This window comes from Scylla paramamosain, chromosome 2, assembly GCF_035594125.1.
Source record: "Scylla paramamosain isolate STU-SP2022 chromosome 2, ASM3559412v1, whole genome shotgun sequence".
In the NCBI taxonomy this organism is placed as follows: domain Eukaryota; kingdom Metazoa; phylum Arthropoda; class Malacostraca; order Decapoda; family Portunidae; genus Scylla; species Scylla paramamosain.
In genome coordinates this window covers 6,157,864-6,175,215 of record NC_087152.1, presented here as the reverse complement: position 1 = coordinate 6,175,215, position 17,352 = coordinate 6,157,864, and the positions used below count along the sequence as shown (strand labels likewise).

The 17,352-nt window shown below is 44.5% G+C and overlaps 1 protein-coding gene and 1 long non-coding RNA gene across 12 annotated transcripts in view; one reads left to right on the top strand and one right to left on the bottom strand.

Moving 5' to 3' along the window:
- The window catches only part of LOC135109286 (uncharacterized), a 191,548-nt gene that overhangs the window by 124,382 nt on the left and 49,814 nt on the right, over positions 1–17,352 (top strand). For all 3 annotated transcript variants that reach the window (XR_010272651.1, XR_010272650.1, XR_010272649.1), the window contains one exon: positions 5,859–5,899. This is a non-coding gene — a long non-coding RNA (uncharacterized LOC135109286). The remainder of the gene's footprint in view (positions 1–5,858; positions 5,900–17,352) is intronic.
- Positions 8,259–17,352, bottom strand: part of LOC135109240 (hemicentin-2-like) — a 43,458-nt gene continuing 34,364 nt past the window's right edge. For 6 of the 9 annotated variants that reach the window (XM_064020497.1, XM_064020488.1, XM_064020510.1 and 3 more), the window contains exons 4-8: positions 15,399–15,530; positions 14,166–14,244; positions 13,225–13,352; positions 10,486–10,654; positions 8,259–9,736 (exon numbers count right to left, since the gene is read on the bottom strand). In XM_064020497.1, coding sequence (XP_063876567.1) covers positions 9,621–9,736; positions 10,486–10,654; positions 13,225–13,352; positions 14,166–14,244; positions 15,399–15,530 — 624 coding nt within the window. In that variant the 3' untranslated portion in view covers positions 8,259–9,620. Of the gene's footprint in view, positions 9,797–10,485; positions 10,655–13,224; positions 13,353–14,165; positions 14,245–15,398; positions 15,531–17,352 lie in introns of all 9 variants that reach the window. The other 3 variants (XM_064020553.1, XM_064020546.1, XM_064020536.1) reach the window with 1 other exon arrangement.

Below are 17,352 nucleotides of genomic sequence, written 5' to 3'. Positions count from 1 at the left end.
ACAAAGCAAGAATTATTAATCTGATTACAAGAATTTGCTTGTTTAAGTCAGCATTTTTTTTGATCACTAAGAAGTTTGGAATAACGTATTAGATGCTTTTCACAGACGCTCATTTAAACTTATGTCACTCAAATCCAGTACGTGGTGTACTGCACCATTAGTCCGAAAGAGGTACACGAGTAACATGCCTGTACCAGTAAACGCCTTGAAGGAGAAGTGTTCAGCCTCATTGTTTAGTTATTTCTGATTACAAATGGTAGTGTAGTGGTTATCATTCCCATCACGTCATTAGGAGCGGCTTCAAGTTCTCGCCTCCATCGGAAACTATATTAAATTTGTAACGCTTCACGCTGTAATTCTTCGTACCGCAGAAAATTAATAAAGAACACTAGTGGTGAGCTCTGATCTTGTGTTTCTCTGCAGCTCTGCCCTCCTTGTGTGTGTGTGTGTGTGTGTGTGTGTGTGTGTGTGTACCCTTGCTGTAAGAGACCAGAAATGTTTTACGCTGTAGACCATACCAGCTTAAAAAAATATATATATATATATTATTTTGGCGTTAATAAAAAAATAAATAAATAATAAATAAAAAGCCTTCATCGATGAACAACATCGCTATCGTCACCTGAATTTTGAATGACATCCAGCAAATATTCAGCACACGACGACCCTCCACCATCAATACTGGATGGGGAGCGAGAGAAGGAGAGAAAAGAAGGAATTTGTTATCTCCTTCCGTTCTTCGTTTCCCTCCACGTCACCCTCCCCTCCAGTACCTGCGCTATGGCTGTGCTGCTTCACCTGGCGAGGGACGGGGGTATGTGTGGAGGGGCAGGACCGGTGGGAGAGGAGTGAGATTGACCTGTCAGTTGGGTGATGAGAAGGGAATGCGAGGCGAGGGGAGGGAAGAAAGGGAGATAGAGGAAGGGAAGGGTGCGGCTGTATGGGTGGCTGGTGGTGAGCTGCTGTGTTGCTCTTCACCCACACAACTCCTCCCGCTACCTTTCCGTCACTCGCCACCGTGCAGTGCCTGAAAACAAGATGCGCTGGTGTTTCTGTGTGTGTGTGTGTGTGTGTGTGTGTGTGTGTGTGTGTGTGTGTGTGTGTGTGTGTGACCCTTTAATACAGTGCTGCACCTCTCTGTATACCACTTAATGTAGACGGCATCATATTACTGATGTTTATATTGATGTTTTACCTGCATTTTCCCTTCACGACGCTCATGTAGTCCCGGGCGCTGCTTTCTCTACTGGTCCGTAAAGAAAGTTAATGCGTGGATGAGAACATGAGATGTCTTCCAAGAGGGCAGAGCGGGACAGTAGAGCGGACCGTGCCACCAATACAAAGGCGACCTCAGCGTGGCAGCCGGCGCCTAGATCCTCCCAGCTTTATGGTGATATAGGCCCAGAGCGGCTGCCTGCATTCAACCCGGCCTTGTCATCTAAGCGACTCGTCTGCAGGAATCCTAGGAGCCGCTGCCTGATCGTGGTGGTGGTGGTAGTGGTGGTAGTGTGAGATAGTTCAAACGTATCCTAATGACTTCATCTTGACCTTTTGCTGTCATCGCCGCCAGTGATGATGATGTGGAGGAGGAGGAGGAGGAAGAGGAGGAGGAGGAGGAGGAGGGGCAGGTTAATGATGAGGAGGAGAAGGACGGGAATAAAAGTGCGAGGCTGTTAATGATGGACACTGAAACACTGCATTATTGGAGGCAATCTCGGTTGTGTGTGTGTGTGTGTGTGTGTGTGTGTGTGTGTGTATGTGTGTGTGTGTGTGTGTGTGTGTATGTGTGTATGTGTGTGTGTGTGTGTGTGTGTGTGTGTCTGATTTGCAGAATAAAAGTCGATAATTGGCCGTACACAAACACATACGCACGCACTCACGCACGCACACACGCACGCACACACGCACGCACGCACGCACAAAGATACACGCACACACACAGCTCACCATTTCATTCTCTGCTTCATCAACTGAGTGCATTACGTGTGTGTGTGTGTGTGAGAAGAAAAACGAGTGAAGTGAAAACCAGCTCTGTTAACATCAACACGTGTATGTAACACAACTAATGTAACACAACTCTTTACGCGTTTTGTACCTACTCTGTGTAAGCGAACGCGACGAGAAGAAAGAGTTAAAAAAAAAAAAACACCTTATTACACTGGATTCGGGCTGGAAATGTGTGGACTGGATGAGGAAGACGAGGAGGAGGAGGAGGAGGATGAGTAGCGGACGGACAGGTGAGTGGGTGGATGCGTGCGTGGTGTCATCGTATTCCTCGTGAAACATGACGAAGTAGTGGTGGTGGTGGTGGTGGTGGTGGTGGTGGTGGTGGTGGTGGACATCGACCTCACACAGCTGAAGGAAAAAAGGAAGGAAGGAAGGAAGGCCGCTACTGTGTTCCGGATAATACATAAAACACTGCAATGCGGAATTACGCGAACAGGAGTGGCATAAATAAGCACAGATTTGAGTTTAGGTATAGTGCGTGCGTGTGTGTATGCCTGCCTGTGTGTATGTTTGTGTGCCATATTCACCTCACGTGCCAGGCCTAACAAGGGGATGGTTTGGCCTCATCATGCATGCTCAAGGGTGATGCTGGTCTCCATTCTTCCCTCCCGTTCTTTCCCTCCCCTCGCTTTCACTCCCCGGGCGGTAATCAGTCATGCCCCGTGCAAATTATACTCTAGTACTGCATAATTACTTGTCGCCACCCCGGAGGCGGACCCTTTCTCTCTCTCTCTCTCTCTCTCTCTCTCTCTCTCTCTCTCTCTCTCTCTCTCTCTCTCTCTCTCTCTCTCTCTCTCTCTCTCTCTCTCTCTCTCTCTCTCTCTCTCTCTCTCTCTCTCTCTCTCTCTCTCTCTCTCTCTCTCTCTCTCTCTCTCTCTCTCTCTCTCTCTCTCTCTCTCTCTCTCTCTCTCTCTCTCTCTCTCTCTCTCTCTCTCTCTCTCTCTCTCTCTCTCTCTCTCTCTCTCTCTCTCTCTCTCTGTGTGTGTGTGTGTGTGTGTGTGTGTGTGTGTGTGTGTGCTTTCTTGGCCAAACGTGCAGCGACACCTTTTCTGGACTTGCCTAGCAGTTCTAGAAGTCTCTTAGCCTTCTTAGGCACTGTAAATAAGAGAATAACTGGCGAGTACACAAGATAAAACTTCGTGTCTCCCAAAATCACACTTCCTTCTCGACACCAGGACTTAAACACAACTATTTCCATGCGCACACTGTTGTCAGATGTTAAGAACATTCGTTTAGTTAACAATAAAATATAAATAACAACTTTTTGTGGGTATTTCTGTAATTAACTTATAGAAGAGCAAACAGCCCACTCGATGGGGGATTTAATCGCTCGAGGATCTTTAAATTTCTCCAGACAAACTCTTTTTTTCCCTTTAAATTTTGGGAAAAATTATATAGAAGTTACACCATTCGATTCAGGGAACTTTGCGTTTTCTAGGAAGCCCAAAACATAGAAAACTAAAATTTTCTCCCAATCTTCGAAATTCTGGCCTCCTTAAAACGCGTCATACTCGCATCCTTCCATTATTCATCCTTCATCTCCCTCCCTCTCTCCCTCCCTTCCCCCCCTCCCTCCCTTTCTTTTCCTTACCTTCCACTTCACTGGTCTCTCTCTCTCTCTCTCTCTCTCTCTCTCTCTCTCTCTCTCTCTCTCTCTCTCTCTCTCTCTCTCTCTCTCTCTCCATATTTCCTTAACTTTCTTTTCTTCCTTCATTCCAGTCTTCTCTTCGTTCCTTCCCATCATCTCTCACTTCCTCCACTTTAGTCAACCATCTTCCTTCCTTCCTTCCTTCCTTCCTTCCTTCCTTCCTTCCTTCCTTCCTTCCTTCCTTCTCTTTACTCCTGGTTCTGTCCTGTTCCTTACGTGTGAGCATCTCTCAAGTGTCTTCACCTCTATTCCTTCCTTCATTTCTTTTCTCCCTTCTTCCGTCCATCCCTCATTCCGGCCTGCTCCCTATTCCGCGCCTGTCCTAGTCCCTCCCTCCGTCTCCCTCGCCCCTTCTCGTTAGCCTTTGTTCCGTGATAATTACTTCCTATTTTTCTCGTTGACTTTTCTCCAACGAGTTATTACTGAGCGAGAGTTAATTACAGTGTGTGTGAGTCTGTGGGTGAGAGAGAGAGAGAGAGAGAGAGAGAGAGAGAGATACACAGACAGACTGACTGGCGGACTGACTGAGTGAAAGACATATAAACTCCAAAAACAGAGAGAGAGATAAAGATACATAGACGAATAAACAAGGAAACAAACAAACAAGCCAGTAAAAGCCAAAAGACATCAAAACAAGGAGACGTGGAGAGTGAGAGTGAAGAAAAAAATATGTAGAGAGAGACATAGATAAAAGACAGATTTCACACACACACACACACACACACACACACACACACACACACACACATTAAACCCAACCCACATCCAAACCAACACACATCCACAACTACTATGTTAACCCAATTCACACACCAAAACCCACGAACGAAACGCTTTTAAACAAATAAAAAGTACACTATGCCTTGCCTTGCCTTGCACTTCACCGCTTCCCTCCCTCCCTTCCTTCCTTCCTTCCTTCCTTCCTTCCTTCCTTCCCGCCAGCCAGCCAGCAGCACCCAGTCAGCCCCAACCAAGCCAGTACCTGTTGCCTCGATTCACTGGGCTGGGATGGTGGTGCAAGAAGCCGACCAGTTTATGAGTCACCCAGTGCTCATTAGACACCTTGGGGAGGGCTGGCAGGGGGCGGAAGGGAGAGGAAGGAGGGACTGTAGTGGTACGTGCAGAAAGGAGAAGAGAGCAAGTGGGTGTGTGGGTGTTTAGGGAGAGAAAGAAAGGAAGGAAGGAAGGAAGGAAGGAGGGAGAGAGGGAGGGAGTGTTTTTGAGTGTTTTGTGTGGGTAGGGAAGGAAATACTTGAGAGAGAGAGAGAGAGAGAGAGAGAGAGAGAGAGAGAGAGAGAGAGAGAGAGAGAGAGAGAGAAAGCAGCGGTGGGTACGAGGGGACGAGAGGGAAAGAAAAAAAAAAGGTATTGGTGTAAAGGGGAAGAGACGGAGGAAGGAAGAAAGAAAACGAATAAAAAAAATAAGAAAAAAAAAAGCTGGATGGACTCGAGCGAGGGATGGCAGGCTCGTGTGTAGGAACGGAAGAGAGAAAAAAACAAAGGTGGGGAGGGAAAGAATGTGAAAGGAAAAGGAGAGGAGGCCAGGATGCGCGTACAAGTGGGAGTAGAGAGATACAGGAGGGGAAGAAACACACAGGAGGAGGTGAGGCTACGTGTACAGTGAGGCGGTAAAGGTTTGCTGGTGTGAGTCTGGAGTTTTCGAAGTTCGTCCCTTCACACATCATTCTGTCCCCTCCCGCCTTGCGTCCCCCTGCAAGGACTTTAAATAGAAGAGACGATTAACGGCGAGCTTCGTGTTAATGGTGCCAGCAGAGAGAGAGAGAGAGAGAGAGAGAGAGAGAGAGAGAGAGAGAGAGAGAGAGAAGGGGAGATGCAAAAGATTATACGCAACACCTGAAAAACAAAATTATGAAAAAAAAAAGTTAGGGCAACAATTTTTTTTTTTTTTTTTTTTGTGTGTGTATGTATGTCGCCACTTCCCCAAAGTTTGGAAATTAATTGTGGAATTTTCTAATTTAGTCCTTATGAGAGTTGCATTAAGCGGCATATTTTCACTCGTGTTTTTTAGCCTGCGGCCGCCAGTGCGTGCTGTGAACTACGGGGAAATGAAAGTGCTGTTTTTCATGCCCTCGATCCATTTTTTTTTTAATGTATAACGAAATGAAAACAACACACACTCACAAAAAAAAAAAAAAAACTTGCAGACGTGTGCTCCTTTTCATTGTTTATTTTCTTCTTTTCAGGTCGCTCAAGATTGGGATCACTGCACCTTCAAGCGTAAATAGTGAGTAAAACCTGAAGACTCTTTTGAGGGTATCCTTTGTACCAGTGTGTGTGTGTGTGTGTGTGTGTGTGTGTGTGTGTGTGTGTGTGTGTGTGTGTGAAGATCGGTATTATTCTTAAGGCCGTTTTTTCATCAGTCCTTAAAATTTTATAGTACGAGTAGGAAAACTGGAAGAGACATCTACACTTTGGTAACAGAGATATCTTGGTACTTGCAAAAGACTCTAGGACATAGAAAGCTGGAGATCTTCAACACGTAGAGCGTCCCTTGTGAGTATCAGTGAAAAGTTGTGAAATCGTCATAAAAAGATAATGAACTCTCGCAGATGGAGACGCTTTATGGCTGTCTAATTTCACGTTGTAGCCTTTGTTCAACGTGAAATAAAAAGGAATGCGTCTGTCTGTCTGCCTGTCATTTGCTTACCTGTCTGTCTGTCTATGTATTTCCACGGGTTCACATATGTATTCACGTACGCAGTGTGTATAAATTGATCGTTGGACAAGGTAGACAATGATAGATGGATCTGGTCTGACCTTTGCATGGCAGTCAGCAGCGCCGGCATCCCAATCTTGCCGCTCATGAAGACTATTTGGGGCCAAGCAGGGAGGGAGTGAGGAAGCGGGTAAAATTGTAATGGAAGAATGATGAATGGGACGAGGAGGAATGCATAATAAGTAGGCAAGGTGTGAGGATTATTATGGTTCGTAGAGGAGAAGAGGGAATAGAGGATGACTTCATGAATGTGGAGGGAGGAAAGGTAAAAAATGTGGAGATACAAAACGCTTCTCACCTCTAATAAGGAGCGTATTCTGAAACACTTCCGGCCGCTTCTCCGCTATTTTGAAAAGGCTCTTATTGAAGCTACACGGGTTTTCAAGGATGTTTTTTTTACGGTCATAGTGACAGATTAACAAGATTTCTACATTATTAACAGGAGAAGCCGTCTGGAGAACCTTGCTAATCATCTCTGTCACCTTTGAAAACAGTCGTGGTGAGAGAGCAAGGCGTTTCTGAATACATGCCTCAGTCTGGAGCTCCCGCCATACTAGTGTGTCTTCGTGGCGGGAGGGAGAGAGGAAGCGTGTGATATATCCTTATTAAACTCCACCCCCTAAAACTGCGGCATTTAGTTCCTGGAAAATAAGTCTTTCCTTCTCCCCCCCCCCTCCCTTCCACCTCCACTCCTCGCCCCTCACCTGGTATTCATCTTATGTGTATCCTAGCCCCATCCCCCCCCCCAACCTCTCCTTCACCTTGAGCCTTCCCATCTCTCCATCCCCAGCCCTCCATAGCATCAGCCCTCCCCAGCCACGAGGTCATTAACTTGGCACTAGTCTTGGAAAAGAGATTTATTCTCCACAAAATACTTTATTCCAGTGTTGCCGGAAATACACACGCCGTACACTTAGTGGCTTAGTTTTGTCTCAGTAAAACAACAACTACATACGTACATATATGATTTTTTTATTACTTTTTTTCCTTGGTGCTTTTTAGTAACATTGTAAGAGTCACATTACGTACATGATAGAAAGGGAGAGTTGGTTGGGTGGGGTGGATGTGTGGGTGGGTACATTGTATAATACTTGTAGTCCGTCTTGGTACGAGGACACCTGGCAATGAAGCACCCCGGGACAGTCATCAGCATTACCAACACACCTGTCCGTGCCGCTCACCTTGCAAAGAACAAACTTACTAACTAAGCTCCTTAATGTTTTCTGTTCTGGGATAAAAAAAAAAAAAGTACATTTGCTGATACGTTTAGAATGACCTCACTAACTCCTCCTCCTCCTCCTCCTCCTCCTCCTCCTCCTCCTCCTCCTCCTCCTCCTCCTCCTCCTCCTCCTCCTCCCACACCCATCGCCGGCCGTTATCTAATACTCATAATCTGCCAAACAAATAACCCAATAAACAGCTTCACGCGCTCGCCGGAAAAAACAAAATGAGAATCAAATGTATTTTCAACAAGATTTGGACTCTTGGGGGGAGAGTGGCAGCGGCTGTGGCCCGTCCTCGCTCGCTGGCTTCATTTCTTCACTTTTTCCTTTCTTTATTTCTTCCTTTCTTCTTTCTCTCTGGAGGATTGAAGCCGTGGTGTGGAAGCGTGTGTTCCTTCCTTCCTTCCTTCCTTTCTTCCTTCCTTCCTTCCTTCCTTCCTTCCTTCCTTCTTTCCTTCTTTCTTAGCTTCCTTTCTTCTTCCCTTCCTTCTTTCGTTCCTTTTTTCTTTCCCTGCTGGAGTGAGGGGGGTGTGGATCGCAGAGTGTGGACATTAATGCAGTAATATTGATGATGATAATAATAATAATGATAATAATAATAATAATAATAATAATAATAATAATAATAATAATTTACTATAATAATTTATTATTATTATTATTATTATTATTATTATTATTATTATTATTATTATTATTATTATTATTATCACTTCGTCATGTTGTGGTTCCATTAATTAATTCAATTCATAACACGTATAAGATTAATGTTTGCTTCCAGCCACATCCAACATTCCTTTCTTCCTCACAACAACAAACACTGTGGATTAATAAAACATGCTCTTCCCTCTCCCCTCCCTCCCATCACAAGTCTAAACACGGCCAGGCGGTGAAGGGAACACGGACTAAGTGAGTATACATAGTTTTGGTAAGAAATTAAATAACCTACTGTAGCACTCACTTCTATAATGCTTCGAATTTCCTTCAGCCTTCTAGTGCGCTGACGTTCTCCTTACAAAACCTAAGAATTAATCTAGTCCCATTAGATCAGAAGGTTTAAGACTGAAGGAAAATTCTACATATAGTGAATGTCAGTACGGTTTGTTACTCAATCCGACTGTGACTGTACTTTTATTGAGTCTGTGTTCGCTTCACCACCAACAACCAGCACTGTTCACATACAAGTATTCTAAGCATCATTTACCAGCGTCATGGAGTATTCGGTTACGAGATACAGGTACCAAAATGTGATGCACGGGGCACACTCATGCGTCTTGTGACGAAATTAAAGAAGGAAGGAAAGAAAGGAAGGAAGGAAGGGAGAAAGGTAAGGTTTATAATGTTCCTGTACTCAAACTCATTTTCCAGGAGCCAATTAGTACATAACACATGGTAACATAACGTCATAACACTTACAGTTTGTTCATTATTATTTCTAACTCCGCACATCGCTAACGCATTGTCCCGCTGTGCATTTTTTTTTTTTTTTTTTTTTTTTTTTTTGCATTTTATATATTCCTCACATTGTTATACGTGTATTTACATCTTCATGGGAAATATTGAAACTGACAGGAAAGTTTGACATTGTGGATTCAGCTGCGTCACTCGCCCGCCACACGTGTCATTGCCACACACACACACACACACACACACACACACACACACACACACACACACACACACAGTTTCAAGGTTATCACTCCCACTGTGGACGATCTATTCAGCCTTCAATGATTCGCATCAACCCTCGTCCTCGCTGCTCATTCCACTTGTCCTTCTCTGCCTCTTTCAGTCAACTGGTTCCCTAGGGACAGCTTTTCAGGTCCTCTAGTCCTTCGTTCATCTCCCACTCGTCTCAATCTCCTCCTTTCTCAGTCATCTTCCCGAGTCTTCCTCCTCTATCTCTCTCCCGCATCCCTTTCATCCCTTTATCAGTCTGAAGCTCCCCCTCTTAAGTCCTCTCCTCCATCCCTCTGTCCTTTCCTTTCGTCGGCTTCTTTCCTCTTCTACTGCAGGAGGGCGTGGAGGGCGGCAAGGAGGGCCAGGAGGGAGAGCACGTTCTTGAAGGAGGAGGAGGTGTAGGTACCCTGGCCGCCGTGCTGCATCGCCGCCGGGTGTTCCCCTAAACAAAGCAAGAATTACTAGCCTGGTTACAAGTGATCTCCTTTGCTGCGCTCGTCCTCTGAAGGAGAAAAAAAAAAATTATGTTTTTAAAAGAAACGTGGGGCACACATGTAGCAGGATAAGATACTACTTGACTAAATGAAAAATGTTAAAAGAGACCAAAAAAAGGTGAAAGAAAATATGGCACTAGGAAAGCAGCTCTGTAATTTGCACACAAACTGCACCACGACTCATCTTACACCAGCTTAATATTCAGACCGACCGCCACCACCACCACCACCACGGCTCTCGGCTCCGTGAACACACACACACACACACACACACACACACACACACACACATACACACACAGAGAGAGAGGACTCGTGCTTGCAAAAATAAACACGTCTGTCATACACATACTCTGCTTCACCTGCCATATCAAACACAACACACACACACACACACACACACACACACACACACAAAGAGAGAGAGAGAGAGAGAGAGAGAGAGAGAGAGAGAGAGAGAGAGAGAGAGAGAGAGAGAGAGAGAGAGAGAGAGAGAGAGAGAAACTGCAACTGTGTAGACCCGTAAAATACCTCACCACTTTTGACGTTGCATCCCTTCCATCCTCCTCCTCCTCCTCCTCCTCCTTATGCAACACCCTCACACCAGCACAGACAACCGCACACTCCCACCTCAACCACGCAAACCTCCCACATCCACATTCCTACCACCACCACCACCACCACCACCACCACTCACCATTTAACACGTGCACGGTGACGTTGGCGGAGGCGGCGTTGGAGGGGTTGCAGTCATAGCGGCCGGAGTCTGACGGGCGCGCATCCTGTATAAGCAATGAGCTGGTGGTGAGGTCCCCCTTCTCAATGATAACAGTGACTCCGCCGCGACTCGAATCGTAGCTTATAATCTGATGGGAGGGAATTGAAAGAGTTGCTGTGAGGGTAAAGGGTAAGAAAATGTTGACGGAAGGGAAAAAAAGAAGAGATGAGAAAGGCAAGGAATGTTCGAAAGGGAATGCAAACTCCAATGTCACTCAGATGGAAAAGGTTGGTATTGACAGGCAGAAAGACACTCAGGAACGAGGCGGAAATATGCAGTGACCGGCGTGAGTGACAGTGACAAGTAGAAATAAAGGTAGAGACAAAGTGGGAGCCTGAAGAATGTAGGTGGGGAACGAGTGCCAGTCGTGAAAAAAAAAAAATAGATGAAATAAAATAAAATAAAAAATAGAAAAGAAAACGAGCATACGGTAAATTGCCTGAGACAGACTGAGGTGTGTGTGTGTGTGTGTGTGTGTGTGTGTGTGTGTGTGTGTGTGTGTGTGTGTGTGTGTGTGTGTGTGTGTGTGTGTGTAATTTTTCAGGTCGCTCTTTTTTTTTTTTTTTTTAGATGTTGCAAATAAAAAATATAAAATGTGTGATGGTCTTTTTTTCTTTTTCTTTTTTTTTTTTTACTTGTGGTGGAATGATTATGCCAGAAAAGCGAGGTGCGTTCTGTACCTCCCAATGTATTAATTTCTTCATTTGAGCCGCTGATGAAAGAAAATAGTAAATATAAATGCACCCGAACACAAAACGCAGAATTAATATACACGTTCATACTCTAATATTTTACATGACAAAAACTGAATAGGGGAAACTATAATTTTTAAATCCCAATGACATCAGTTTTGTGGAATCGGATGATATTCAATAAATTGGGATCTCGTGTTAGCATTTCAATTTTTGGTGCAATTGAACAACACAGCTGCGGGTGAGGCAGGTGGTGAGGCAGGTGGTGAGGCAGGTGGGGGAGAAGAGATGAAATAAACTATCATATTCACTTCGTTTACAAATTAAGCGAACGTCGGGATCATGTGTCTTGGACTGCGCGGCGTGTGCTGTGGAATGTGCCGTGTTTTTTAAGGTAACTTCAAGCAGATTTTTCTTCACACAAAAGATGAACGATACGCGACGTGATGCATGGCAACCACTGCCTTCCTGTCCACGTCTGCTGTGTGTGTCACTCCTTCCCTTATTTCGAAGGAATTATTTTCTGAGATGGAAGTCAGAATTATAAAGTGATTTATTTTCTTTACCGTTTTAGTTTGATAGCATTAATGCTACAATTTTGGGAACAGGTCATATCAAGTGCTATACTTGCTGATATCAAAACTGACGCCTCGTACATCTCACCACAGACTGTGCCTGTTATGTTGTGTGACTAACAATTTTTTTTAATAAGAATCTTTTGCGCTAAAGCCTTACGTTATTATCTTTGCTTTCCTCATAGGAAGATAAAGATTCCTTGGAGGTTGCAAGTCCTCCAGTCCTCTTCATTTTGGTTGCCCTCTTTGATCCGCACTGCACGCTGCGTGTCTCCTGGCTTACTGAGAGATTCGTCTCCAAGACTCGCTACTGCGAAGTGATGTCAGCCACAAAGTTCATTTCACACATCAAAGGAAAGTTTCTTGTGACACCGAAAGCCGGAGTAGAAAGAAACTTGATGCGTTGATCTAGTAACGATGATAAAGGCAGGCGTGAGCTATCATAATATAAGCAACTTTAAAACTCTGTAAGCTGAGTTACCAAAGCTTTTTCCAGAATCCTTTGACGTTAGCATTCTCCATTTGAGGACAGAAAATGTGTCTCGACTTGTGATCGCCTTACCTCTCTTGATTACACAGACACGTGAACCAAACATAAAGATGTAATGGCTTATGCCTCCACCTTTTCCTTTGCCCAAGCTAACACTCCACATCCGGCCCACGTGCCGCGGCCTCCCTAGCGACCCTGTGTCCTCTTTTCAAAGTGGACTTTTTTTCTTCCTCTCTCGAGTCACGCGAAGAATCTTGCGGGACAAAAAAGGGACCAGAATGAAATGCTAATCACGCGGTGGTTTCTTTTTACCCTGATGCTGCTCGTAATGGAATGCTGGAGGGAGAATGCCGCTGAGACAACACAATACAATGCCAATAGAGGATGCAGGGCGTGAGGAAATGGGAAATTCTTGGCGCGTTACTGAACGTGACAAGGATAAGAGAGTGAAATATGGGTTGGAAAGGGATAAGAATGAAAGGGAGAGACGGAGAAAAGGAGAGCAAAGTTTATATTACATTTTTCTTTTTCTTTCTCTTTTCTTTTTTGTGTGTTTGTGATTACCAAGTCCCAAAATACGTTACTGAGGAAGCCTTCTTACAGGTAATTCCCCTGGAGAGAGAGAGAGAGAGAGAGAGAGAGAGAGAGAGAGAGAGAGAGAGAGAGAGTGTGTAGCTGTAGTAGTAGTAGTAGTAACAGTAGCAACAGCAGTAGTAATAACAGAAGTCGTAGTAGCAACAGTAGTAGCAGTGGTGGGAAGTACGTGAACAGAGTACTATAAAAAGGGAGGGAGCTTAGAAAAATGTACACTAACTGAAAAGAAATTAAGGGAGAAGTGTGGCCAGTAGAACGAGCGGACAAAGGAGAGGGAGGGAGGGAGAGAGATGAAAAAAGCGTTTACCTTGTTGTTGTGGTTCCAGTAGATGAAGTCTGGCGGCTCCGGGCTGTACTCCACCAGGCAGGTCAGGTTGATGGTTGAGCCCGTGTTGATGTGCATGTCAGGCCCTCCCAGGATGTGCGTGTGCGGCTCTGCGACACGAGACAGACACACACACTCATTAACTCTTTCACTACGATATGCAACAACTCGCAGCACTAAAAGCAATCCATGGTATCTTTTTACGCGTCCACAAGGAAGAAGGAAATGAAAAGAACAGATTTTGCAATTTCTACCCCGTACAGGGTTTAGGGGTGGCTATAGAACAAAAAAAAATAAATGACTCAGTGTGGTTAGTAATTAAGGAAAGATGTGTTAAATAGCAGTGAAAGGGTTAATTATACTTGCGTTACTTGCTTCCGTTCAGTCATGATGTACGTAGATAGACATGTACGAGTATTTCATTGACCAATAATTAGCATGGTCCAATAAATCGTTCTCGTAGTAAAAACTCATAAGACTAAAACATTAGAAACGTACAAGACGCGCTCACACACAAATGACAGTAGGCATCGAGTGACTGTCGGTGCTTGGGTGACACTAAGAATGATCAGATAGGCTGGGAAAAGGTTGAAAGTTCCTGATCTACATGAATCAACCACGCACACACACACACACACACACACAAAAAAAAAAAAAAAAAGAATCCTCAGTGAGATAAACGAGTAGGAATATGGAGATTAATGTTACGAAGCGTCCAAAAATAAGAAGTATTTTTTTCTAAGTTATTTTTTTCCAGCTACCTTGACAAGACGTACTGAGAGCAAACCAGCACAGCGAATTGCCATAAAAAAAAAATACAAAAAAAAAATAGAAATAACAAAACAATACAGTGGAATGCGACTTTAATCCCTTTTAACTGAATCCTGCGTGGAGTGCGAGGGGAAGGAGAAGCCAACACTTACTGACAACGTTGAGTCGCACGAAGTGAGAGAGTGGCGGCGTGGTCGATATCTGACACTCGTACATCCCAGAGTCACGAGTCTGAAAATAAGAGGAATAAAGGGGGGTCCCATGACTCAAGGTTTTGCAGACAAGGGGAAAAGAAATAAAAAGACGAGGTTGTATATTTTCATCGCGGCGGGAAACACACATACGAAATCATACACAGCCCGAAATAAGAGGAATACATACGCAACTCAAATACACAACTGGAAATAAAGGGAAATAAAAGAAATAAAAGCGTCTCATGACCCAGGAAATAAATAAAAAGACGACCTCCTTTATTTCAATCGCAGCAGGACACACAAACATACCAATCCATACTCACGCAAGTCGTAATATTCAAGATCCTGTAAAGTACGAGACAAGTCACCTCACATTATGATTCTCTGTCATGTCGGCGAGGAACAAAAGCCCGTACCCTCATCTCCCCGAGGCAAGGACCGCATTGATCCGCGTCTTCCCAGAAATGAGGAAAAGCAGCGGTTCATCATGAGTGAGACAATATTTGAAAATGGGCCGCAGGTTAAGGGAGCTTTATTTACTTTAGCTCAGCCACTCATCCACTTACCCCCGTTCACTGTGTAAGAAAGGATGAGAGAGAGAGAGAGAGAGAGAGAGAGAGAGAGAGAGAGAGAGAGAGAGAGAGAGAGAGAGAGAGAGAGAGAGAGAGAGAGAGAGAGAGAGCAGGTAAGAAGAAAACTAGATATTCCATCTTTCTCAGACACACTACGTAAAACTCTTCAAAGATCAGTATATATTGTTTTCCTGACACGAGAATGAATTTCAAGAACGAGATGGAAAAGGAACACGACGATGCGAAAAGAAACAGAATAAACATTAGACTACGGAGAAAGCGGGGAAGGAAGAAAATGACTGCGGATAACATAATTTTTTCATTAGTTGCCTCACACATCTCGTGATTTGTGCACTGTCACGACCAGAAGTCAGTGAACCTGTCGCACTCTACTTCCCAGTGCTTAGTGTCTTCCTCCTTAATCCCAAGTCCCCTGATGCGCTGCTAATCTGTTGTTGCTTATGGAAGGAGGTTATCAGCAGACGAGAAGAGTAGAAGAGTTAAGTGTGAGAGAAAACGCAAAAATACAGTAGAAGTGAGTGCGGCGGGTTTATTTCTCACCGTAACGTTACTTAGTGTTGTAACGCACGTGAAAAATATAAGTTGTTCCTGTCCTCACCTGCACGTAGTTTATCTTGAGGAGCCAGTCGTCGGAATCCTCCTCGTGCAGCGCCCTGAACCGCTGGTCTGACGTGTAGGTGTAGCGGCCCACCGTCAGCAAGTGAATGTCGCGGTGCCGGATCCACGACACCTGAGGAGCAGGAGGAGGGACGCGGGAAGGAATCAGAAAATCAGGACAGAGATAGACTTCGGAGATTTAGCTAATGACCTGTGAACTGACGATGGGAGAAAAAGATTGTGTGAGGTTTTTGGGTGATCAGAAATATGAATTGCGGCCAGTATGATGGAGAGAAATCGCTGTCTTCCTTGATGTCATTAAATCGAGCAAAACATGAAGCTCAGTAAAGTCACGTAATGCACAAAACACGGGGAAAAAATTAAAATGCTTCAGGGAACCTCAACATTTTTTTTTCTCTCGTTTCTTATACTTAAACCGCTAAGCCTCCAGCCTTTGTTGTCCCTGTCCTTCTTACATCTCTGTAAATCCACTCACTCCCCTGTGTCGCGGTGCAAAAGCTACTTTCTGCTTTACACAAGACAAAGCTTTGCGCTGCCTCGACGTCTCGCCAAGCCATTCGAAAGCTTGGATGTTTCTTCATCTTAAAATTTACCTCTTCTTTTTCAGCAAAATATCGGCGCAGAAACTTGTTTTTTTACTATATCAGACGCTTCATTTTTTCCCTCTTCCCCTTTGTACTACGGACATGAAAGGTTTCCCTCTTTGATTCAATCTTTTCCTCCGATGAAGATCAAAGACACTGAATAGCGGAAGAGAAAACTCTGTTCTCCAACACCTTTCCGAGCTTAGTGAATGTTTACCCAGGAGGTTGTATTATTAAGGTAAAGGTGAGAGCTTGAAGCGCTCACCTATTCCGTTACCTTCCTTATGCTCTCATCCACAAAAGTGTCTACATTTGCTTCCTCACCTTTTTGTTGTCTGCACCTCAAGAGATAACGTCTGCTGCTGCCAGGAAATCACTAAATTTTTCTTCATATTTATTTGTACTCATGTGTATAAAGTTTACTTTTTGACATATTAAGAATCTTCCTCTTCCTGTGCTGGCCTGCGGCGAACATCGGATGTGTGAACTTTTGAAAATGTACGTTTATTTTTTCAGCTTATACGTTGATGATTAAATCACACATCCAGTAGCCGAGAACGTCTTATGAAAATTCTTAGAAAATCCTTCAACACACACACACACACACACACACACACACACACACACACACACACACACACGGAAGGGAAGGGAAGGGAGACGGTTCTCCGTTTCCAGTATTCAAAACCAGATTCAGCCTTCACCATACATTCCTGAGCCTCTCCCAGCACAGCTCAGCACACCCTTGCTTTCCCCACCTGAAGTCACCTGCTGCTGCGCCTGGCGGCGGAATACTAGCACGGAACATAGTAACACTAAACCACTCTTATATCGTGGCTTTTGTAATTTCTCTGCAGCCTGATGGGATGTTCAAACCTTTCTAAGATGCACGGAATTATTATGTTTGTCATCCTCGTGCGTCGGCTTCCCGATTCCCCGCCTCACGCCTCCACACGGTGCGGTTAACAGCGCCAATTTAAGGGAATTGTATCATGTGGTTTGTTTTGAACTTTCAGGACTGTACTTTTTATTGCGGTGGAGTGAACTTTTATTACTTTTAACTTTTATTAGCACGCATCCCCTACCACGCGTGCTGTTACGTACACCCCCCCGCCTACCCACCTGACGCGCACACACGCGCGCACACACACACACACACACACACACACACACACACACACACACACACACACACACATACACACACATGATTTGGGTTTAACGGCTTAAAGGCTTTTATTGAATATTGAGTGAACACACCTATTTTCATATGTATATATGTGTGTGTGTGTGTGTGTGTGTGTGTGTGTGTGTGTATGTGTGTGTGTGTGTCTGTGTGTTTGTGTGTGT